Below are 26,653 nucleotides of genomic sequence, written 5' to 3'. Positions count from 1 at the left end.
CAAATGCATGATATACTAAGATAATACAAAGGCAGTGTGTGTGTGTGTGTGTGTGTGTGTGTGTGTGTGTGTGTGTTTGTGTGTGTAGGACACACACACACACACACACACACACACACACACACACACACACACACACACACACACACACACACACACACACACACACACACACACACACACACACACACACACACACACACACACACACACACACACACACACACACACACACTTTCTGCTAAATTAAGCATTGATGGAAACTACAGACACTATATCAGACAGCACACACACACACACCTTGTGACACAGAAACAAGCTCACAAACGAGCTGAAAGAGACACTTGTGACTAGGAATGTATGCAGGGCATGTACACACACATGAAAGATGCAGACACACTGACAGAGACACATGTGCCAGTGCAATGCGACACACAAATTGGGGCATGCATTATTAACTTTCGGAAATCTCAGAGCACATGTTGGGGCTGTTCTACCTCAAAACAGAAAACATCAGAGAGAAACACAACAGACTCTATTCCTGACTGTTAGTGTGTGATACAGAGCATGTTAGAAAAATGGGAATCCTCCAATTTTAATTTGAAACTACTTTAGTATTTAGTATATAGTTCTGCATCTTCCTAATCTTTAATTTAAAGGAATTTCCAGGCAGTGTCTTAAACGCAACTTGGAAAAGTTTGAGAGACAGATCAGGGTTACTTATTGTAAGAACTCTGAACTCTGATTTTATTCTATTTCTGGACAAAATAAATAAAGTTAAGTACTTTTGATGAACTGTTGATGTGTTTTTTTTTGACAAAAACGTTCATGCCTTGGTTTTCTCCCTTCAAAATCAAATAGTATGCTACAAAAAAGTCAGTGTATTATGTCATGTATGTTAATAATTCAATCAATCAGTCAGTGATCCATCATTTCACGCCACAAAATGTGTTTATTAAATCTTTATTAACAGCTTTCGATGGTTAAGACAATGCTAGTACAAATAAAAACATTTTGACTCAGACGTTGTACAACACAACTAACCCAAAGAAAAACTGAGTATTTGTATTACAGGGACAGTTCATCTGAATGTCTTATGAAGCAAAAACAAATCTCATTCCCCTAAAGTGATATCTAGCAATGCATACCATTTCCTAAACATTTGTCCTTGTTCACCTTCATTGTATCAGGTTGGCAGCAGAAATGGGAAAAAAGTGGAGATCAGCTAAAGACCACTACAGGTAAGTGATACATTCTCAAAACAATGCTATCAGTCGACTGAAAATATACTTTCCATGTCTCTTGTTAAATAAATACTTTGAAATGAAGGTTCAAAATAAGCCTAACCAAAGTATTACACACACTCTTACACAGAATCACTCAGGGACTGACAGCTTCATCATCATCATCATCATCATCATCATCATCATCATCATCATCATCATCATCATCATCATCATCATCACCACCACTTCTGTTCTGGCACAGAGTTTTTTCCACGAGTATTGACGAATAGAATTGTGCTTAATTTATCCCTGCAACAACAACATAGACCCAAAGACATGATCCAAAACACTTATTACCAAACTATGGACAAAGTCAGGCTGCAGCCATCAGTGAACAAGCAAGCATAGCGTCTTCCTGAAAGAGCCAACACTTAGAAAATGTTCTACCCTAACATCAAACAGAAATATGAAAGTATAGGAACTTCTAATGGGTTATAATTCAAATCAAATGTAACTTGGGTGTTATTTGTACCAAAAAGACTGTCTTTGCCCATGCAGTTACTCTTCCTTCAATGACATAAGACGACCCTGACATCACTTTGTTTGGAGCCAGCTGAGTAAAATGAATGAACAGTAAAACTATATCCTTTATTTAAAAGGTCTCTCTTTAATTAACAATCTAACTGTATCAGAAACAAGAGATTTCTCACAGAGCATTTAAATAAACTAATACATTTGTGAAGGTGACACTGACTTAATCAGTTGAAAAAGACAATGTATATTGTTTATGTTAAGGGGGATTCAAGGTGACAGTTTGATCAATTAAATTCAGCTGCTGCCAACAGACGGTGTGGGCTGCTCTACCTGCTTCACCACCTTCTTCTAGTTTGCATTTACTCTATGTGTACAGTTTCTCTACAATGTAGGACAAGACGGCTGCTACCAGAGTGACCCCGATGATCAGCTTTTTCAATACTTCCCTGTCCACACTGTAGGAGCCGAACAACAAATGAGATGGAGAAGACATTGAAGAAGAAGAGGGACCTTGGAAGCCATTGGCCATCGGTTCCTGTGAGGGGGGGAACAAAAATAAAAACAATCACATACAAATAAACGTGTTTAACATGTAGTTTATTTATTATCAACCTTACGATGTGATCATATTACATTACTTTATGAACTTCTTGTTGGGAAAACTGCTTTTTTCTCTTAGTTCTGCATGTTTATGGACATAAGGGTCTCGGCCTAGTTCCCCTGCTCATTAGGACGATGATTGTTGGTGTTTTTAATGGAATACATCGACCTTCTGTAGAGGCACAGGAACTTTGCACTCTGACTGAAGCTGAGACTCCCTGCCAGACTTCACAAGGAGTTCACTGGGAGCTAAATAGTTAAAGTAGTAACATTTGAATATCTCTTGTGATATCTTGTTAATGTTTCTCCTATGTGCTTAAACATATGCACTAAGGCCCAGCAGGGCTGTCTCCCACACACTTTGGACACAGATCGCTGCAGCTCATAGCACAAATCTGTCCATAATTCATAATTAGTCGATCGTGTTGAGATGAAATCAACTGGCCAGTCACAAATCAAACATGGAGGCTTGACAGCGTAGTGGTCAGTGATCCAACGCATCACATGTCTGTAATCAGAGGAATCTGTTCAGTCTTAATGTGTTGGACTATTAAAAAGACATCTACAGCTAAAAGGATGTGACAGTGAAAGATGGGGAAGACCAATGGTGAGAAAAGTGGAGGAGGAAAGAATACAGTTTATGTTTTTTAACAAATATCTGGAGTTTATTTGAACACATTAATCCAATAAATCACATTTACTCTGCCCTTGGAAAATACAAAATATGAAAAATACATGTATTTGAGTGGTTTTATTACCAGCCTTTGTGGGTCATTGCTGCTGATCCTTATGATCATTTAGAAACACATCTGTTGATGCCACTTGATATAAGGATGTGGTGACATCATTTACTGCTGCTGCTACTACTACTTTATCTCCATCTACTTTCTCTTTATAACTGTGTTTCATTTGAAAGTTGCAAACACAATGATAAACATAAATCCACTCCTTATTCCAATATATTGTGGATGGAAGCATTCCTAAACCCAGACATTAGTTTATGCAAATGAGTGCATTTCAATTAGGACGCCATTATCTCTGTGTAAAGCAGTTAATGCAGTTTTGTAGTGATCCAATTATTACAGAGTGCTGTCTATTGAATCAAGCTGATGTTGAGGAAGGTGCACTGTGATGCAGTTACGTAGCTCCGGACTGTGATAGTGCTCGAGTTAATCTCTCAGTAGAACACCATTTTCACATTGCTTTGGAACAATGTTTCCATATCAAGTATAGCTCAAGTATAACACGAGTACTTCTTATAGCAACATGGACAATTCAGCCACTTTAGGTATGCAGTTAAAGCAAGGAGTGCTCTGGCTACATTATACGGTGGTGTGTTGGGAATGGGGCTAATAGTAAAACATGAAGATTCAAAACTAAAAGAACAAACAGTGAAAGCAGCTGTGATGGGAGTAACATCAAAATGAAGTATTCTTTAAGATGATGGTGTTAATATAATCCAGATGGAAACCATCATTAACCAGCCCTACGTCTCCCTGACATCCACCCCAAATATGCTTTACATTTATTTGTACAATATTCATTATAGCAGCCGTCCACATGAACTTTTGTTTTGCAAAATATTTGACCATATATTCAATATCATTATGATTGTTAAAATTATTATGATTATGATATTCTTAACATTAAGCCATATACTTGCACTTAACTTCCCATGTTTATCTCATATTTTAATATTTTTTTCACTTTTTCTTACTACTTATGCTTGTTTACATTTTTTTATTCCACCCCCCAATATCTTAATTTGCAGTTACATGTTGTCCAGTATCAACTTAGTTTCAATGGCTGAGTGATTAAAACCTAAATATAACCTGTAAAATGTAACACTATCAGGGCACATTAAGTTGAAACTTTATGTATATGTGTACAAAAATATATTGTCGTTTCACACAGATTTAAATTAGACATTTTAAGGCAGGATCATAATAAATCAAAAACCAAAGCACTTTATTTATCTCGAGTTTGTACACCTTCGTTTTAATAGTTTTTCTTTCTTAACCCAGGAAGAAAAAAAAAAAAAGTTTTTGCTTCTTACGTTACTTAAGAAGTTAATAATCCTGCACAAGTTGTGTCTCTTTTGAGTTGAGCAATAGACAGATGGGATAGGAGAAAACAACACGTGTCAACATCTGTGGGGGTATGACATCTATCAGGATGACCTTGCTGTCGTTCCTATATGTGTCCTCGTGCATGACGGTTTGTACACTTCCTTATCACCATTGGGGAAGATTATGCAGGGAGATATTGAGCGATTGATCAGCTTCTCTCCAGGATAACCTTTACTCAAGTCTCCGTTTACCTTCTGTCTGTAATCTGACTTATTTCTTCTTTATTGATTGACAGTGCGATGTCTCTCCACATCCTCCCAAAGTAGAATGCTAAGCCAACTTAAGGAGCACCTGGCTGTGCTTGTTATCTATTGGTTTGGCATCTGATATAGTTAGGAAAAGTTTTCATTTGGAAATTCTGAAAAACTCAGAAACAGTGTTGAAAAGTTTGTAGAGCATTTGTATGCATACAGAACTTTTGACCTATAAATTACAATTTAAAGTATGACAGATTTTGTGGAGTACAAACGCATGCTCATATGTAAACTATGTATTTGTATGTAACAGAGTTTGTGCACGCCTACACGAGTTGCATTCAAACAAACATGGCTGCTGGTGTAGTTTCATACTTTAGCATCTGTCCTCTGCCTCTCTATCCTCCACATTACTCCCGCGCCCTGTCCTCTGATGGTTGGGAACACTACCTTGCCACCCACTCTTCTCCTCACCATTGTCTCTGAATGCTTTCCTCTGTTACTACACACAATGAAGGAGGGATACTGTGACCGGCAACGCCTACGTGACACATCTATGAGAAGTCATTTACAGTTACTTCAGACAATAGGCGGAGGAAGAATCAGATCTAAAAGTCCAGTCTAACAATCAAATCTAACAGAGGTCTGGCGGATGTGTCCACATTTGCTTAAGGTTAGCATCATCTGTGGACTCCCTCATGGCGAAAGTAATATCATCTTTTGTTGCTGCCTTGTTGCTTGGAATCCAGTAAGTGTGCTTTGCTATGCTGTATGGTGTAAGCCAGGTCAAGTCCCTGTCATAGTGCATGTGCTACTTGTCAATGAGCCTCTTAACTGCCATCATGTGATCAAAAATGAATCCAGCTAGTTCTGTCGGGTTGAAATCACTTAGTTCTAAGTCAAATTACAGTGTAACACCTTTTAACAGGTTTTATACCCTGGTTTATTCATTATAAGATGAAAGAACTGACAGCAAGAAAGTTTCTTCATCATTCATCACTTTTCATTAGCATGAATGTCTAAATGACAGAAACCTCAAGAAAGTACACTGAAAGACTTCAATATAATTCACACCGTTAAGATAATAGCATAATAGCACAGAAGAAAACAATGAAATGGTGATTAAAGCGAGACAAGAGAAGAAACAGACTAAAAGGACTGGTGAATTAAAAACAAAGGTGAGAGTCAAAACCATTATCATTCTCTGCATTTACAAACTGCCTTCCTCTCTGCCCGTCTATTCATCTGTCTCTCTGCAGGTGTCTTTTCACAACGGGATGCCAGGCGAGGGACTGAATAGTACAGACGAACAATCTATTACTAGTAGGGAGGATAAGTGAAAATCTAAGTGCCAGTAGGTGTGTGTCAGCACAGTGGGAGAGCAGGGGGGGAGAAAAGTGAAAAACTGACAAGAAATGAGGGGAGGGGCAGGAAAAAAATGAGAGATGTGGCTTTCAATGATAGTTCACCACCTGCTAGGTGGCCAGCTGAGCATGTGCATATGTCTGCGAGAGAGAGAGAGAGTAAGAAAGCTGGCATTTGTGAGTAAGTGTGTTTGTACGTGAAGGCCTGTGGTGGGTAATTTTGTCTCTATGCTCACAGCGGTAGAACCGAATGAAATAATCCTCCCCGAAAATCATCTAACACCGCACTGGGGGTACAGCGCTGGAGAGCACAGCGAGATACTTTTCCCCTCAAACTCCAGGACTCTCAAATGTCTGTCTGCCTCTGAAAAACTCTGCTCTAATTCCAAACAAGCACATTTAAAAGTCTAGTGCAGACTTCACCAAAACACTTGATATTTTCACACAAAGACACACACAACACATCACAAGAGCCAGAAAGCACAATACACAGTGGTCACGTTTCTCCCATGATCCTCACCAGCTGTCAGTGTCACTCTAGACACACACAACCACTATGGAAGTGGTTTTGTGTGTGTGTGTGTGTGTGTGTGTGTGTGTGTGTGTGTGTGTGTGTGTGTGTGTGTGTGTGTGTGTGTGTGTGTGTGTGTGTGTGTGTGTGTGTGTGTGTGTGTGTGTGTGTGTGTGTGTGTGTGCGTCTAAACAGATACTGTAACAGCCTATTTAGTCACGGGTGATTTGACAAAGCCACAGTGACAATCACAAAGAGCTGCAGCCGTATTTGGAGCTGGACAGAGGGATGAGGGAGACATTAAGAGCGATAACAAGTCGTATTTATGGTACTTTGTTGGAACACTATGAGACTCAAAAAGAGAAATAGAAGCTCAGTGGGGAACTTGGGTCATGTTTTCTTTGTCTTCCTCTTTCCAATGTGTGTAACTTTACACACACTCAAGCTACAAAACCTCCAACATATTATTAAGTTACACTATGTCACGATGTGTTTCTCCATGACACATGTGTGTTATTACACGTTGACTTTTGCACACAAATCATACAAGTTTACAGAGGCACATTTCACTTTGTAACACAGAAAATAATAAACGAAAAGGTTTATCATATTAATCTCGGTTTCAATTTTTTCCAACAATAAAATGATTCAAGAAACTCAGATTTTCTAGTTTTTATTTTCTACAACTACGCAACAGAAAGACTGAATTACAGCAAAGTCAACAGAAGAAAAAACACAACAGTGCATCTGCTAGTGTCTGCAGGCCCTAAAATAAATCAATACCATCAGGTCTGTGTACCAAAATACAAACAGGGAGTGAGAACTATCTTCTGTTGTGAAGCCAACACTTTGCTTACTATCATTATGTTAATGACATTGACACACAGTAGATGTGAACAGAACTTTAAATCCAAGGCCTTTAAAGTTCTCTGAAAAAGAAATTCAAAGACAATTCCTGATTTAACTTACAAAGTTTTGTTCTGGCTCTTAAGCCCTAAAAAACTGTAATGCTGAGAACATTCTAGCAGGATTATAAAAAGTCCATGACAGTGCCATTAAAAACCATTGGTGCAGACCTGCCTTCACTCAACAACAGTGTTACTTGCTGCATAAGGAAAACCCAAAACATCATTAAAGAAACCAGTCACCCTGCTCACTCAGGGCTTCCTCTGCCGCAGTGTGGGAAACGCACCAGAGCATCACCAAACCAGCAGCACCCCCCAGCTGATAGACAGTTGCTTTATATGAGCATCAGACTGACATGACTCTCTCTCTCACACACACAGATGTATCAAGTTGTTTTCTCATAGAAAAGGTTTACAGTTGCTTTAACTAAATACAGAAAAACATTGTGTGTATAGTTTGAGGTTTATGTGTTGAACACATAAAAGGCACTTATACAGACATCAGATGCTTTCAGGAGAAAGGTATACGGACAAACATAACAGATACAGAGACAAAGGTACACACATGAAAAATATCCGTTTTATATTGAGAAGCTGACACTGAGAAAAAATGTCTCATGTAACCTCAGTAATATTGTATATATGCCTGCAAGCAAAGAAGAGAAAGGCCTGAGGTGGTTGTTAGACAACCAAGGACATATTTCAGTTTTAATTTGACATAATACAATACACCATTACATTAGGTGTCTCTGGTGTAAGACACCTACACTAAGTAATAGGGTAGACAGTCCTCCCTGTTGTCTACTATTGGGAATACCATATGCACGATTCAAAACCAGTAAAATATGTGCAAAGTAAAAGCCTACATTAAACTTTTGACTGCCAACAATCATTAAACTGATGACTGGATGTGGAGGTTTTGAAAGACCAGAACTTCCACTGAACCTTATTCAGCCACACCAAAATGCTTACTAAGTAACCAGGGGCGCCATAAGGTGGTGAAAAGTTAGGACGATTCTAAGGGCCCGTGACTGACAGGGGCCCCAAACATTGTAGAACATTAAGAAAAAATGTTTAAGTAACCTTTCATCAATCATCAATAATTAACATTAATATAACATTATATTGATAATGTACTCACTAAACTTACGATTCATTTCACTTTTTTTGTTCGAAAAAGTTAATTATCCAAAGCCTCTGTACACCCCCCTCTATTTACATGTAATGGTTTGGTCCTGTCTCCAAATGCTGTGCGGCACCGCATTTTCTGAGAGCATGTGAGGCGAACACTAGAAGGGACAGAATGCGAAACCCTTTACATTACATTACATGTCACTTTTTAGACGCTTTTATCCAAATACTGTGGGCAATCCCCACAGGAGCAATTTGGGGTAAAGTGTCTTGCCCAGGGACGCAACGACATGCTGACTGCAGTGGGGTTTGAACCTGTGACCCCCTGATCCGAACACCAATGCACAACCCACTGCACCACACACCCCTTTAGGGCTGGAGGTGTTTTTGAGGGTTTCTCACGTCTGCTGCTGTCATGTGGGACAATGATCAAGTTGAACTCTTTAGTCACCTCAGGCCATGTATAACTGCTGAGAGGAAAACTTGGGCCATGGGTGACTCATCTGTGGAAGAGCTTTGCTAATGAGTTTGTCCACAATGCACATTCTGGTGAAAGGCTATTTTCATGAAAACATGGAACAAAAAAATTCCAAAACACGAAGTTACTTTTCCTAAACAGTTTATTGGCAAAGTGCATTGTTATTTTAATATTCCATCCTTGGTTCAAAGTGAAATCAGAGCAAGGGCCATATAAAACCCTTTGAGATTTTAAATAAACAAAACAGAATGAGGCCGCGTAATGCCACTTGACATGTTAGGTAAGAATAGTGAAAATAGACTGAATTGTGATGGCTTGACATCGTTTGTTACTGTGACTTTGGTTCTTGAAGTATACACAAAGCGGAGGCCATGTAATACGATTTGACATGCTAAATGAATTGCTTAAAATAGCTACGCCTGCTGTTTTGAAGGAAAAACAAATTATTTGCTACTAGAGTAAACAAAGTCATGCAAAGGCCAAGCAAAACCTTTTGACATTTTAAATAATGGAGAAAAATAAAGATTTGAGAGGATTAACTGTACCCCCACCAGAAAAGACCGCCTAATCTTTGATTTTTGTTCTTTTCCTGACAATACAGATGACAACATGATGGGTGCATAACGCAACATCAAAGCAACAATCCATAACAGTTGCATGTCAACACAGAGCAGTTCAATTGTTTGGGGTGAGATACAGATTTTTGTACGAGTGTGTATATGTTTGTGTCGGTCGTGTGTGTGTGTGTGTGTGTTTTGTCGACATCATGATTGTGTGTGTACAGCCAGTGTCTCATATAGCCTGCGGCTAGTAGGAGTCTGCCATGCGCACCACCGGGGGGGACTGCGCTTTTGTACAAGTGTGTGTGTGCATTAATGTGTGTGTACAAGGGTCTGTGTATATGTGCATGTATAATCTCTGCTTTACCAATGAACCTGTAGTGTATGTAAGCTTGTGTCTGTGTTGTAAACATAATGATGCAAAATACCAGCAATCCCGCCCACTCAGCTTGTACTAGAGTAGACAAAGACACAGTTACAATTTTACCACGTCCACGCAATCTGTGTTTCTATATTTCTCTTGTCATTCATTTACATAAGTAAAAAACACAAACACACAAACATGAACTGGACTGATTACAACTGAATTCTGAGGAAAGATGTGATAGAAAGTAGAAGTAATACAAAACGGGCAGATATAAAACAAGAAAAACCAGAGGAAAAAAAGTTAAACAGTTCTGAAATCTCTACATTGGCTTCCAGTCGGCCAAAGAATTGATTTTAAAGTACTATTGCTAGTTTTTAAATCATTACATGGTTTAGGACCAAAGTATGTTGTTGAACTCCTACATAATTACGAGCCATCAAGGTGCCTCAGGTCTTCTGGGACGGGTCTGCTATCGGTTCCGAGAGTAACAACAAAACATGGAGAGGCAGCATTTAGCTATTATGCCCCGACACTCTGGAACAAACTACCCAAATCATGCACGTCCGCAGAAACGCTTACTATTTTTAAATGGAGACTAAAAACATATCTCTTTGCCGCTGCTTGTAATTCAGATGCTCATATTCGAACTACGGTATGCCTTTTAAACATGTATTGTATACCTGTGGTGTTTATTTTGATTATTTTATTATCTTTGCTTTGTAATGCCTGTTGTAAAATGCCATTATATATGTGTTTTTACTGTATTTATTCCTAAAAAGTATTTTAATTTGTTTTGTAAAGCACCTTGAATTGTCGCGTACAGAAAAGTGCTATATAAATAAACTTGCCTTGCCTAAACACAAAAAAGGGTAGGAAAAACAAGAGTATCAGCTCCAGAGAAAGGGAACAAATAAATGTAATACAACAACAAGGATTTTTTCCATTCGCCTCCATTTTTTAGTGTCAATGTGTGGCCATGGAGGGACATTGTTCACTACCTGTATCCCTCCATCTCGAGCTCTCTCCCAGCTTCATCCTTTGTAATTTCTGTCCTTCATACCAACTGTCAGTTTGCTGTGTTTGCTCCCCTGGAAGGAGCAGAGCCCTTTTCTTCTCACTATTCTCTCAGTCCCCTTGAGAAAGTATGCTGTGAAAGGACCTGATTATTTGGTGGCTCTCAAGCTGCTTTTTGTCTCCTGATCTCTCCGTCTACCCTGCTCGTACTCCCTTTCACTGTTGTTATGTTTTTTGGGCCTCCCCCCACCGCCTCTTCTATCATTTAATTTCATCTGAGGATGAGTACTGCTGAAGATACTTTCTCCTTTTCTTTCCTGCACCGTGTTGTTGAGTGCTTTCTCTGCTATTGTGTCCCACTAAAAGACTCATTACTGTCCTTCCCCTTCTGTGGAAAGTGCTGTTTCTGTGAATAAATGGCATGACAGACGGAGAGAGAGAGAGTAAGAGAGAGAACAGAAGAAAGGATGTCATCCATGCCAATACAAAGCTAATTTTTCTCCCTCTTAAACATTGGTCTTGTTCTATGGAATGAGACCATTAAGAACATGTCATGGTGGATAAAGAAAAGAGTCTTGGGATGCACATGGACGAAGAACAGTGTGCAAGCAGATCACTATGAGTCCATCCTCACTACCCATCCATCTACCTGTCTATATATTCACACATCCATGCATCCTTTCATCTGCTCATCCATCAGTGCATCAATGTCATCATGTCTCATCATTGTATCTATTTTTTCCACTTTGGGTACGTCCTTCCTAAGCAATCCACACAAGCTTTCACAAGCCGTTCCTCTATGAATCCATCCATCCATCCATCTATCTATATGGCAATATTTCTTCAATCCTACACTGCAATATGGATGCTGGCTGAAGTGCACTCACTTTGTTCCTTTTTTCGACAAATGGACATGACAGACCTTAGTGGGTTCCTCTGCCTATCCAATCACCCACTTATCTGCAACTCTCTTATACTCACTTTCTCTTACATTGCTTCTCTGCATCTTAGAGGAAACGAAAAAGCTCAGACTACGTCCTTCTATCAGCTACTCAGCTATCATTGCACCTCATCACGCAATCTCTCTCCTCTTGGTCCTTTATGTTTTTATCGAGCTCGCTGCCAAAAGCCTGTAATTAAAGACTCTGCTGCAAGACATGGGGGTGAACATCTATCTGCCTTTCCCTAACCGTTCATTCATCTCACATACACATGCAGCTCAGTGTGGGGTGGACTCATGTAGAAACTCAAAGGACAAAGATGTGCTTCAAATATGTATAAGCCTTCAACCAGTGTCTGTGTGCATGGATGCATGCCCTTATGTATGTGTGTATACAGGGGTTTGCTGTTGCAGGGTATTACTGAATATATGTGTGTGCATGCATACTTTCAATTAGAATTGTTCACCTGCAATAATATTATTTACATAGATGCTGACTTCATCGGTTTCATGGACATCACATATACCAGGGAGCTGTGTGTGTGTAACCTACACATGCTGTATGGAGCTATTTCAGGTTCATAAGTTTTGATCATTCAAAAAAATTCAATTTATTTAAAAGCTCAAGTTTTTATCCTGAACTTTGAAAAATACAATGATGTATTCAAAATAAAAACAAGTATTTGATATCATTTTTAGGTTGAATATTATTTTTGATTCAGTTCAGCAATTTTTTTGAATAAAATATTTATTTTCAGATTTCACTTTTATACATTTTGATATTTGAATCCTTATTTTTTTAAGTTGCAGATTTTTTGTTTTCAGATTCAAAACAATTATTTTTTCAGTTTCAAATATTGTTTTTTCAGGTTTCACATTGCTTTTCACCTTCAGATCGTTTTTCACTTTCAGACCTTTTATTTTCGCTTTCAGATCTTTTTTTTTTCACTTTCCGACTTTTGGCCCTGATGTTGCTTAGGGGGCTTAGCAAAGAGTAGTTTGGCTTCCTGAGTGGCAGGCCTCCCTCTGTCATATAAAACTGATACCAGCGTCAAAGTTCCGTTAAGCCAGCTGTTGAGCATCGTAGTTGGCAACAATCAAGGTATAAGAGCAATAAACTGTGCTAGAATGTGAAATTATGTATCCGCAATCAAGCAATGTCCTTCCCCACTTCCACGTAGCTCCATGAACGCAGCATAGTATTGGCTTGGTTTTTGCGATCAGAATCAGAATACCTTTATTAGTCCCACAGGGGATACATATACATTGTTACAGCAGAGAAGAGTCAAAGACAGCTTAATGTTACCTAAAGCATGCATAAAAAAAGTATTAAAGATTAAAAAAAGAAATTATATATTTTTTTAAAGTTACACATTTTACATAATACACACCATGTAACAGTTCTGCTGATTTAGCAGCCAGGTATATATATTGCACAGTTTTTAACGGCATATATATATATATATTGCACATATAGATGAGAGTAACAAATGCGTCACTTCCGGGCAAAAATAACGGCTCCGCCCACTTTTGGGGGAAAACAATGCTGTCAGTTGAACGGCGGTCAATACAAATTCTGAAGTTTTAGCCAATCCGATCGGAAATGTAAGAAAACCGGAGATTTTTGGATCTTCGAAGAGCCGGATTCCAATGACCAGACAGGCAAACAATTGCATTAAGCCATTAGAAATCGACGATCGGGCTCGATATATGGTTAAATATAGCAGTAGGCTATCGATTTTCATAGATGAGAGTAACATCTATGTCACTTTACGGCCCCGCCCACTTTTGGGGGGAAAAACGGCTGTCATTTGAACGGCGATCGAGCCTGAAGCCACAGAGATCTTCTGTTACTGTCCTTTCTTCTTAGAAGAACTACAGAAACACGTAACTGTGGATTTGTTTTTAATGTTTGAGGAGCAATAAACGACACAGCAGCTTTTTGGCATGATAAAACTATTATGTTCCGCCTCACTCATGAGAGTAACAGCTGGAGAAATTACAGCCTCGCCTACTGATTTTAATTTAACCATATATCAAGACCGATTGTCGATTACCAATGATCGAATGTAATTGTTTGCCTGACTGGCCATCGTAATCGAGCTCTTTGAAGATCCAAAAATCCACGGTTTTCAAAAAAAATTGATCGGATGGGCAAAAACTTCAGAATTTGTATTGACCGCCATTCAAATGACAGCGTTGTTTTCCCCCAAAAGTGAGCGGGGCCATAATTTTTGCCCGGAAATGACGTAGGTGTTACTCTCATCTATTGCACATAGTTGTTATTTATCAACAAGAGGTGTTATAGTCTGTGTTGTTTTGTGCGGGGTCTAGGGGCTGTGCTGATTGTATAGTCTGACCGCTGCAGGAAGGAAGGACCTGCGGTATCTCTCCGTGAGACAGCGGGGGATGGCGTCTGGTTCTGGTTGTCCACCAGAACAACCTGCTGGCTCGTTGCGGATGCGTAATTTCACATTCTAGCACAGTTTATTGCGCTTATACCTTGATTGTTGCCAACTACGATGCTCAACAGCTCGCTTAACGGAACTTTCACACTGGTATCAGTTTTATTTCCCACCAATCACAGGAGTATTGTGTATAGAAAGTATTGAGTTATATTTCTCGCGCTACCTAACATCCATGAAGGCAACATGACAGAGGGAGGCCTGTCACTCAGGATGCCAAACTACTCTTTGCCAAGCCCCGCCCCCCCAAGCAACATCAGGGCCAAACGTTTGAAACCTGAAAAAACAAGATTTGAAACTGAAAAAATAATTGTTTTGAATCTGAAAACGAAAAATCTGCAACTGAAAAAAATAAGGATTCAAATATCAAAATATTATAAATATTAATAAATTGCTGAACTGAATCAAAAATAATATTCAACCTGAAAAATGATTTCAAATACTTATTTTTATTTTTGAATACATCATTGTATTTTTCAAAGTTCAGGATAAAAACTTGAACTTTCAAATAAATTGTATTTTTTTTTTAATTTTCAAAATGTATGACCCTGAAATAGCTCCATAATACTGCTGTTTCCAAGCCATTAGTTCACTTATCTATTAGCATGGTGCTCCAGTGCCACTCTTGTGTCATTAAGAGCTGACATCGCTGGCCATAAGGACTATGGGTTACAGATCATCAGCGGCATCACTGGAGATCACGTAATATAACAGTATGTTAATTGGCAATGAGCCGTGGACAGCAGAGAATTCTTTTTTTCAAATCCTGAACTGTATTACAACAAATGTTCATACGCTGAACTGCCACTCACCTTGGTCTGTTTCTCTATCTGTATGTGGTTTAAATCTTAAGTTGGGCTGCCTCCTTTTTTTCTCCACTCAAATGCTGTCACAATTTCAAGTACACTTATGACACTCGTTATCAGTTCCTTTTTCGTGGTTGAAAATGTTGTTGTAGTCTCAACCTACTTTAAACAAATAGCTATAGTACATTTTGTACACACCCCAAACCTCAAAGCACCAGGTGTGTTCACAGACACTAGGTGTGTGAAACGATAGAAAGAGATTTTGTGTCCTATTCGGCTTTTGTTATTCCCAAATATTAAGAAAGTGACAAAGACACTCTTTTCTTCCTCTTTCAAACTTGAGGTTTGAACATGCAATTTCATCTAGAGCAGTGGTTCCCAAAGTGGGGGGCACGCCCTCCCCGAGAGAGAGCGCACCGGTACCGGAGATCGTTGTTGTTAGCTTCTGGTGCTAGCGAGCTACGTTAACGGATATGAGGAGTTTTTTCAACAACTAAGTGGAGGAGAGTCCTCTCCTGTCAGACTGAGGGGCTCAGTGAACTAAAGGACTCTCTCAGTGTTATCTCAGTGGGTCTCAAACGTTTGGTCACCATTAATGTAAACAATTATTTCCGAGGCACACGTTTATATGATCATTATAGTTATAAAAAAATAAGAGAATACATGAAAAACAGGTATGAAATACTATATGACATTAAAAAAAGAATAACGTTTAAAAGGATGATTTGTAAAATATCCATAAAGAAAAAGTAGTTTCATATGGGTGTTGAGAGATGTATCCATAGATCTCTTCATTTTGCTCTCAAAGTGCACCAGATTGATGCTTTTAACTTCAATATTTAAAAATAAATCTTCCCGAGGGAGCTTGCCCCCGGACCCCCCTATGTAAGGTCCACACACCACCTATATAAATAGCATTTGACCCCGGCTTACACCTATATGCCGTGAGCTGATTATCGAGCCTTCATTGTAACTGTCACACTGTGTATATGCGTGGGGATTGTTGCAGTAGAAAATTCCACTGGAGCGACTGGTATATTAATGGGAAACCCTAAATGTTTGAGCACCCTCTATGAAACGTCAAGCTACCTCACAGCACCCCCAAAATAAATCTCTGGCGCCACCACTGAGCCTGATTTGGGGCCCGACTTTAATTTTTCTCAAAAGTGGGGGCCTGATAGAAAAAGTTTGGGAACCACTGATCTAGAGCACAATGAGTGTAGAGATAATGACATTTTCCTTTGAGAAAAACTTCTGAAACTCATTTGGACCCCGGGACTTGGTACTTGTCAGGAAATATCCAGACAAAGGTATTTACAATATATGGACTAGACATAGTGTATGCCAGTGTGTGAGAAACAGTGTGCATAACAGTATGAAGAATGTGTGCATGTGAACATGTTGAAGAATGTTGAAAGATGGAGAGGGACAGTAAGTGGTGGGAAAGCTTGTGCATTGGACGGGCTGCAGGCTTTATGAGGCATCTAGTTTTACAAGGTCTATTCTCCACTTCTGAACTTTTCATCGCATGGCTTCCTGTGAAACCTTCCTCTTTTGCTCTTTTTATCTCATTCTCTTCCATCCATTTCTCCATCTCTCTCCCTCTCTCCCTTTCTTCCCCTCCCTCTCTTTCTGGCAGTAAAGGCTGATGGAGTGTGAAATTAGAAAGTGTATCATATTCTGCTCTGTGACTCCATGTCCTGAGCTATAAGCTCCAGCTAGTCAGAGTGAAAAATAACATGCAGTGAAACAGATACATTAACATGGTGTGTGCGTGTGCGTGTGCGTGTGCGTGTGTGTGTGTGTGTGTGTGTGTGTGTGTGTGTGTGTGTGTGTGTGTGTGTGTGTGTGTGTGTGCTTATGGCAGAAAAGAAGACAGAGGACAGTTTAGCCAGCCACAGCTTATCTAAAATTACTTATCTCACGCCTGATACACTGGGGCTTTTCCACAAACTGTAGAAGCCAGAATGGATTAAAAATGTGGACACACTCACACAAACACACGTTATTCATTTGCTGACTGAATACAACTTAAATAGTGTGTTGTAAACACACTTTTTATGGTTTTGATAAGGAAAAAACATACAGTGCATGACAGATGCAGGCTAAATCATGTCATTAGCCCAAACAAATGCAGTACACATCTGGTAGACTCATGTTCACCAATGCCGTACACATACCACATTGGCAACTGATTTAAAGCAGTTAAATATACTGCAATGAACTTTTTACTGATTTCATCAAGAAAAAGTGACTACATATAAGAGGTATAACACATTAACTCAGAGATATGGCAACATGGATAGACAACCATTTGTTTTACATTCCTGACATTACTTTTATAAATGTGGTGCAATTTATTTTTGTTTTTTTAAATCAACCGTAGTAAAGTTTTAAAGTAAACTCTGCTATATATGCTATAACTAATTATCCTTTGTACAGCCATGAAGTGCTGACTGCGTTTACACAAATCAGGAAAATAAAGTGATTGGATGTGTGCATGTGTGTGCGTGTGCGTGTGCGTGTGCGTGCGTGCGTGCGTGCGTGCGTGCGTGCGTGTGTGTGTGTGTGTGTATGTTTGTGTCTGTGTTTACCTTCTTCAGGCCAGACACCTCTCCTTTCTGAAACGGGGCAGCAATGGAGGCAGTGAAGGGCTTACTGTCTTCTACTGGTCGGCCTTTCAGGAAGTGTTTTCCTGCCTCGTAAATGTCCACCTCGATCATCTTCCCTTTGAACTCAGTCCTCATAGGCACCAGCACCTGCAAAACAGGAACCAGACATTATAATTAATGTCACTATAAAGTTTAAGAACATTTTCAAAGTTACACGATTAATCATTCATAAACCTTTGTGAATTTATTCATTGAACAATGAGTGTATTTTATTGACCAGAGGTGAGATATGTTCAGCAACTTGCCATCATTCACGTAAAATGGTAGACCTAAACAACCATCCATTCAAAAGAATAAACATCCATCTGCATTTTTCACCACATCTATCATGTACATTTTCAATTAAATATTGCTCAAAACTGTTCCCCAATACTCACTCACCTTTTTTATTTAGCTAGTCCCTGCTTGCTTAAAAGAAAGCACAGAGCTGAGTGTTTTCAGTTGCATTTATGGATGCCCTCAAGGTCAAAAACTACGGCAACAGCTGTGAGATAAAACCACCGGGATTTGCTGGTTTGTCTTATTATTTCACCATGGAAACAAACCATCTCTACTGATCATAGCAGAAAGGAAGAGAAAATAACAAGTTATAATTAGTGCCTGAAATGTGTTCTTAGTGACTTACTCCTGTAAGTAAAGTTCATATACTAAAAGATTTTCCTTTAAAACCATTTCCGAACTAAGCACAGAGTTGACAGAGAGACAATGATGTATGCTCTTTGCCTTACTTCAGATTTATCAAAAACTGTTATTATTATTGTGGTGTGATTATTGGTCGGATTTACAATTTTAGTCACAACTAAAGTAAAGGATTTATTTGAGAACAACCACTGATTTATTATATTACTCAAGTGAAAAAATAACATCTCACTGTATTACCCTTTGTTCACCTTTTGATGTAAAAAGTTACGCAATCCTCTCTGAATAAACAGCTGAGCAATTTGGAAACAGTTATGACATTTTTAAACAAATTCAAAGATGGTTTTATACTAACAATAATAATGTGATGATGTATTCATCTCTATAGGCTCCGCAGCCCAACAGTAACCTGGGAGCTGCTGAGGATGTTATGTGTTGCTCAGATAAACTTCAGGAGGGTGGGTGCATGCTGACTCAGATCATGTGGGGGTCTGTCTAACCATTACAAGGCTCTGTGGGGCTAAGCTACTGACTGGGCAGTGAATAGATGTGAACTGGTGGAGGGAGTGTTACTGCTGTGATAGCAGAAACAAACCTGGCTCAGAGTTAATCTGTCAGTCTTTATCCAGCTGGTGGAATATGATAGGAAATGGAGAACAGGCCGAACAGACACACAGGCAGCGCCACACCTGCCTAATCAACACACCTGCTGCTCGACACTCTGGACGCTGTGTGTATGTGTGTGTGTGTGTGTGTGTGTGTGTGTGTGTGTGTGTGGCTTGCAACCAGGCTGAGAGCGCAGAGGTAAAACAGCAGGGATGTGGGGGAGGAAGGTGAGTGGGTTTAGTGTGTGTGGGTCATTTGATGCCCATTACAGGATGATTAAATGATGAAAGGCCTTGTCCGTTTTCATTGGAAACACCTCCTCCTACTTCCTCAGTCTGCCACGCACACACACACACACACACACACACACACACACACACACACACACACACACACACACACACACACACACACACACACACACACACACACACACACACACACACACACACACACACACACACACACACACACACACACACACACACACACACACACACACACACACACACACACACACACACACACACACACGGGATGGGTGCCTATTATAGCCGTTAGGATAGATATCAATCTGATAGTGTAAAAGTGAAACTAGGCCATTTGTTCACACTCATAACTCTCTCTGCCTTATTCCCCACTCCCCTCCACCCACGCACCAACAACCACCTCCCCCCTCCTTCAGTCCTTTTTCTCCTGCTCCCACTACTCTTTTCATTTCTGCCCTGATCCCTGACCTTCCCATATTTTGCCCCTTAACAAACCAATCCCTTTCTCTACATGTTTCTTTTATTACATATTTGGGAATTTGTTTGATATATGTGCAGTTAAGTTTAATCTCTCAGTTTAAAGGTTGATGAAAGTATAGCACCAATAATAAATAGTGAGTTTTTAAAAATAATCATAAAAGTGAGAAAAAAGTGAAATGATGTTGCACGAATACAACTTTTAAATGTAATTCAGAGATCGGTAATGTGTATACTGCCTCCAGTGTACTGTATGTGTCTGTGTCCTGTAGATGTAGACATAAAGTATACATCATACGGGGGTGTATCCCTTGGGGGGACAGATTCAGGAACACATTGGTACATAGTGTTTTCATGTTCTTTTTTCAAGTCAGTTTGATTTAGGAGTACATGCAAAATACTTAATGTCCAAAAAAAAATTACGGCAGCGGAAAAACATCAAACATGTCAGCTTGCTGTCCTCTGGAGTACAGTCAACTGACACACATGACATACATTCCTACATATGCACCAATGCACACGTGCATGAAGAGGGGTGCACCCCACAACAGACACATGAACCGAGTGACACTTGTAACTTTAGTTTATAGCCTGCAGAAGAGGAGGAAAGGAGGGGAGGAAAAATTATTACCATCCCCTGCCCTCCCTGCTAATAAAAAGCATAACTTCAAACATGTTTCTGATGATGGTTAAAGCAGGAGGAAATTGATTTATTTGAAGATGTTTTAAAGTGAATTTTTCACAGGTTGAGAGAGGGTCTTTGAAGCCATCCGGATATGTGTGTGTATGTGAACAGTTGTGTGTGTGTGTGTGTGTGTGTGTGTGTGTGTGTGTGTGTGTGTGTGTGTGTGTGTGTGTGTGTGTGTGTGTAGGATGGAATGTTCATGTCTTTAGGGCTGACCTTAATGTTAGTATAGTAAAAAAAAGCTAAAAGTATTGCCGCTATCAGCAGCCAAATGCTCTCATGACCACCGCAGGGTGTGTGTGTGTATTTGTGAGTGTGTGTGATGTTATAGCTAACCTACTTTAGTCAATACAAGCTTAAGATTCTGACACCTGCTGTGAGTGCTCTGTGACATGCAAAGCAAAGCTTCTGACCTGATTTGCTAAGTGTGAAAATGAGGGAGGGTTGGATTAGCTTCACATACGAAAAAAAATCATCAAACACAGATTAATTTACTGCATTTTCAATGTATGTTATTTTGATGGGGGAAAGAGTCTGTAGGCCAACTTGACTATTTTAGGATTCATCCGATGCAAAAGTATCAACAAACATCAAGTGTGTTGAATTGTCCTTTCGCAGATGCTGATATCCATGCCAGCCAATGACAATTTATTTTAAGTTTGATCACAAAATGTTGGATAACTACATATGTCGTATACATACTGTATATATAAATGGACGTAGTGTCCGTGACGTCACCCATAGGTTTCAGCAGAGTTGCTGAGAAGCCCTTAGTAGGCGGAGTCGGCCGCTGCCGTCTCGACAGTGATGTCAGAGTCTAACTCCCGCCTGCTCCAAATAAGGGCAAAGAGGCGGAGCCGAGGCGGCATAAGATAAGTCCGATATTTAAATGAAGAATACTCCACAGGGCCGACCCACCCTACACGCCGATCACGCAGACTGCGTGGGGCCTCACCTGAAGCGCAAATGCGGTGCACCTTTATGCGCAATTAGTGCAAGCGTGCCAGGCTCCAGTGCTTGCAGTTCACGCGCGTGCTCCCCCACCCCCCCCGTCGACACTCGCGAAACAGAGGGCCTCATCACATAACTTTGAGTGGGGCCACCATGATACTCCACAAGGTACCAACACAACAAACACGTCCGAGTTCAAGTTGTGTTCCCCGGATCAGCCATCCTGGAGCTAACAGAGCTAGCAGAGGGACAGAAAGCTAGAAGCAGCAGTCACCACAGAGACCTGACCATTCCCTAATTTATGCAAAAAAAGTTAAAACCTAATATTGCTAAAAGGGGTTATAAAAAAATGCACTCCTTGATCCATTGTCATGAAGGTGGAATCTAACTATATCCAGAATAATTTGTATTGCATCCAGGGGTAGAAACATGTTTATTTCTGCTGTAAAGTTGGGCATTTTAACACGGGGGTCTATGGAAATTGCTCCTTTCTGCAGCCATCTCCTATCGGCCAATAGATGAACAGCAGTTTGCCCCAGAGTTTGCCGCTTGGTCGTATAGATTAAGCACACAAGTCATTTATTAAAGAATTTGAACCATTATCTTACCTGTTGGTAGAACTTGTTGTGAGACACATAGTATTGGGCATCAAATGACTCCTCTGTCACCAGCACATGTTGCCTCTCCCCTACCTACAGACAGAGAAAGAGAGAAAACATTTATCAGACAACACATATCGAAACGTTTATTGACTAATAACACATTTGTCTTTTAAGCCACATTAGTACAAATGGGTTTTATCTATATATCTGTATGTATGCATGTCTTCAGATGTATGCCAACTACCTAACCTGACCTCAGCAAAACAACAGGATAAATATCCCTGCTAATCATTTAGGACCCTCTTTATGTCTCATCTCTAAAGAAAAGTATCTCTGCATCTGGTTTTGGGAGGTGTTGTCTGATCACATAAGTGCCCTTTTTTTTCTTGCCAGTAATGTTCTTTAGAGTGAGAAAGAGTCCATATTTATTCGAATATTTACTGATTTGACTATATCAAAACACTGGAAAATAATTATTTTTGTTTACAGTATGAACAGTAAATATGAATGAGTATCTACTGTTCATATGGAAGCACTGGCTATGAATGGACGTATTGTGTTGGATAGGCCAAATGTGGGGCTCAGTCAATTCTAAGGTTTTATTGAACACAAGCAAGTTTGCCTTTGTCACACAACATTCAATACGATCCCAATTCAATCAAAGTTTCGCTCTCATGTTTTTTCATGTTTTCTGTTGGTGCAGTTCACCATTTAATTACAATCTCAAGGTTGCCAAGATACTTAAATTGTAGTGCTTTGGCTGGGAGAACATTGAGTTCTATCGAACTATCAAAACTAACAAGGCTATACAAGACACTATTAAAATACTTAAAGCAAATCTACTATTCAGGAAATCAGAAAATGAAATACAACAACAAGGCCACCCAATCAAGACATTTTGTAAGAGACACAATCAAAGGAAGTCATTTTCTGTAGAAAAATGTTGTTGACTCAAAGAGGGAGAAAGAGAAAAATCAAAGGTTTGAAGGTTTAGTCAGGCATGAATACAACCACTGTTGGATTGACAGTAAGGGAAATATATTTTGTCACATGGATGAACAAAGTCAATATTGTTGATAGCATGGTCGAATGGATCTCCTCAAGTGTCCTGATTGATGAACATTTAGTCTTGGATGTATTTAAAACATTGACCTGAACTGAAAACAATGTCATAGGTGAGAAGCAACGCATTTATTTTGCCATGACAAATTGTTATAAAGACAAGCCATTGATCTTGTCATGTAAGGCACCATCACAGAAGGAACCATCACACCTGGGTTTCAGCAACATACAGTACAGAGTGTCCTGGAAGCTCAGTGGGCAGTATTTGCATTTCAACTCTGTCAGTGATGAGCGCTGTGAAACTGTGCTGACTGATCATTTCCTTAGCAATGTGTCAGAGCCTTAGAAGTCATGGCTCTGACACATTGCTCAGGGTGTTTCCATTTTTGCAGACACTCATCTTCTCTGCTCCTTTCTTCCCTCCTTATCATTCTGCTTCCATCCCTCTCTCCTATCTCGGGGCATTTTCTTTGTTGTTAATACCTCTCTTGCTTCCACTATAACTCCCTCTCATCCTCCACTCCTTTTAAAAAAAAAACTGATTTTACTGTGTGTGTGTGTGTGTGTGTGTGTGTGTGTGTGTGTGTGTGTGTGTGTGTGTGTGTGTTTGTGTGTGTTCCAACACAGACAGCACCTGCACAGGCATGCTGACAGACTTAAAAGGAGACCAAATAAATCACTGTTTCCTGCAAACAGAGCAATTTTCAGAAATAGGGTGTAAAGAAAATATCCTTTGAACATTATTATTGGATGGCAAACATTTGAATCAGGCGTTTTGTTTGAAATCCTTTGCACTGAAGGCTGATGTCTCTGCACTAAGCCTAACATCTAGTAACAAATAAGACCATTTCATAGTTTTGTAATTATTTTTAAGAAAGAAAAAAATATGTTTTGAAAAAACCTAAAGATAACTTGCTTGATAAGATTGTATCATTCTGTTAACCATCAACCACTAACACATGACTTTTGTTTGCATTTCTTCACAGATTCTCCCACTCAATTCAGTAAATATCAAACACACATAGCAGTGCTCTCTTTAAAAGTTAAGTAGATGATGGTTCATCATGAGCTATTTAGCTCTCTACAAAGCCTCTAAAGGTTTTAATTTAGATTTAATTAACACACTGTATACCAGAAGGGAGATCTGGATTAACGGAAGGCTAGATGTGATGTGTACGATGTGAATTTGTGTGAATCTGCCTGACTTAATGATAACTAATCCAGCCCTAAACAACCAGTGAGGAGCAATGATCGAGGATTAAAGTATATCCTAATATGTTGATTGAACTGTGAAATAAGAGGATGATCATGCATGCACACACCCTGGCATAGACCAATGACTTATATGAGAATGAAGTGAATTCATTAAATGCAAAGTTCATGAGATGCACACACTTCTGTGCACCACGCCATGCGCTGTGTGTATTTATTTGTATGCAGTGTAGGGGTCTGCATATGAGAGCGCTGCATTTAGATTTGTATTTACTCCAGGTATTGACATTTCTTACAGAATACCAACCAAGGTGCTTATGTCTATGTCTCTGCATTGCGACACATTTATTTACTTTGCCATCCAGAGATAACATCCCATGATAAACAGCAGATTCACTACAGATTTGTGGGATCATGAGTTTAATTAATAATAAATCCACATCACAACAGGGATAATGAAAGAACTGTGAATTTTAGTCACAAACACAGGAGCAATTCGCAAAAATTATAACGGCATCCTTATTTATTTTAAAGTGGAAGTGGATTATGTTTCTACTGAAAAGCGGCCAGCCTGTTGCATAGGATTAATTATGAGAGCTCATAGTCAGTGTCAAAGGAAAATAATAACACCAAAGTAGTAGGCATAGGCTGATTTAAAATCTTTTATGGTATCGATGAATTTAAGAAAGCAACGCGTTAAGGATGGATATCCTTTACAAAAATGTCCCATTCAATTTATTTGAATGTCCTTCAGCACGACTGTGGTCTTAATACAAATGAAGAGACGTTTAAACTCACAGTGCCACACACACAGCCTATAGCTACAACAAGGAAAAACTACGTTATCAAGACCTATTCTAAAAAAATGCTTACTCTTTAAAGCTCACACTAAATCATCATGTTATATTCTGTATATTGATATTATATGACATAGTGTAGAGGATTTTATTCATCCATTCGACTCCAGGTTATGAGTCAATGTTCTAATTCAATAATGTAAAGTGCTCAAGGAGGTACATTGTGACACCATTCAAACAGCTATGATGGCGCCTAGTCTAAATAAAATTTGCGGCTCATTGGGTGTAGGTATCCCCAGATATTGCTACAAATATATAATCATTACACACTTTAATTTATTAATATGCATCAACACTAAAAAAACTACTAATTAGTGGGACTTATCAGCATTAGTTATTTTTTAGCATTAATTGGCAGGTTATAAACGACAACTCAATCATTGTGGTCAAAGAGCAACTTGCAGGTTAGAGACACCAGTGAATAAATGTGTAGGAAAATGATGAATACACTAAATTTCAAAAAAATATACAGAAATATACACTACAGTGACATCTGGCGCCATTTTTGTGAGAAATTTTTACTTCCGCATAAAAAAGTCTCCCCACGTGACCTCCCGCGTGTGACGTCACATGGGGGAGAGCGGCCGGTCTAACGTATGAATAAACATGGATCACAATTCTAGTTTTGACACAGAAGCAAGCCCGCCTTAACCCGCCATCAGGCCCTGGGGCTTTGTAGGCCCCCTATTTAAACAACAAATTTAAGTCATTTATAGCCTCGGCAGGCTCTGTGATCGCACTTCTCCACTCTGCTCTACGCGCGCCTGGTCCTCTCCTCCGGATGAGTGACGTATCGGGCCTCCCTCATTGTCCGGTTGCCATTGGCTCCGCTCCACGTAGCAAGTCCTCGTCGTCCTCTCCATCTCCTCCAACAGATAATGTCCCTCCTGTCTGTTTTTCCTCTCCCGCTACTCCATCCCTATCAGAACCAGACGGCCTACTTGGCTCCGAGGCCCCGCGGCTGGCACCGCTGCCGCTCGGTACAGAACTCATCTGTCCTTCCTCCTCATCCTGGCTTACAGGTTTAAAATAACCTGTAAGCTTCGGCATTTTTTGTAATAGCTGCTTGTCTCGAAACTCCTTTTCCCTCAACAATTTCCTTTTCTGAGCACCACTCTCAAACTTTTTCTTCTCCAACATTTTCTCCTAAACAACCTTCATCTGTCACTCAATCTCTCGCAATTTGAATAAGTCACATGTGAAACATATTCTCATTCCGATTGGCTGTTAAGTGGTGCCCATTGACTGTTTCGTAGTCATCATTTTTGAGAAAAATCTCTGGAATCCATCGATCTGATTGATTAGCGGAGCAAATGATCAAAATACTACGGAGGGAAGATATTTCTTTTGAATTACTGGTCTGGGGGAAGCTCACGAGTGTGTGTGTGTGTGTGTAT

General features: G+C 39.6%; 1 protein-coding gene across 1 annotated transcript in view; it reads right to left on the bottom strand.

The window, feature by feature from the left end:
* Window positions 1-947: 947 nt before the first annotated feature.
* Window positions 948-26,653, bottom strand: part of LOC307046825 (threonylcarbamoyladenosine tRNA methylthiotransferase-like) — an 87,865-nt gene continuing 62,159 nt past the window's right edge. Inside the window, exons 2-4 of the mRNA XM_079693470.1 lie at window positions 22,132-22,215; window positions 17,819-17,983; window positions 948-2,295 (exon numbers count right to left, since the gene is read on the bottom strand). Of these exons, the coding sequence (XP_079549596.1) occupies window positions 2,125-2,295; window positions 17,819-17,983; window positions 22,132-22,215 (420 nt within the window). The 3' untranslated portion in view covers window positions 948-2,124. The remainder of the gene's footprint in view (window positions 2,296-17,818; window positions 17,984-22,131; window positions 22,216-26,653) is intronic.

The sequence above is a fragment of the Notothenia rossii genome (genome assembly GCF_949606895.1).
Source record: "Notothenia rossii genome assembly, chromosome: 7".
NCBI lineage: Eukaryota > Metazoa > Chordata > Actinopteri > Perciformes > Nototheniidae > Notothenia > Notothenia rossii.
The sequence above is the reverse complement of the archived record's forward strand: the minus strand, read 5'-3'. Positions and strand labels throughout refer to the sequence as shown.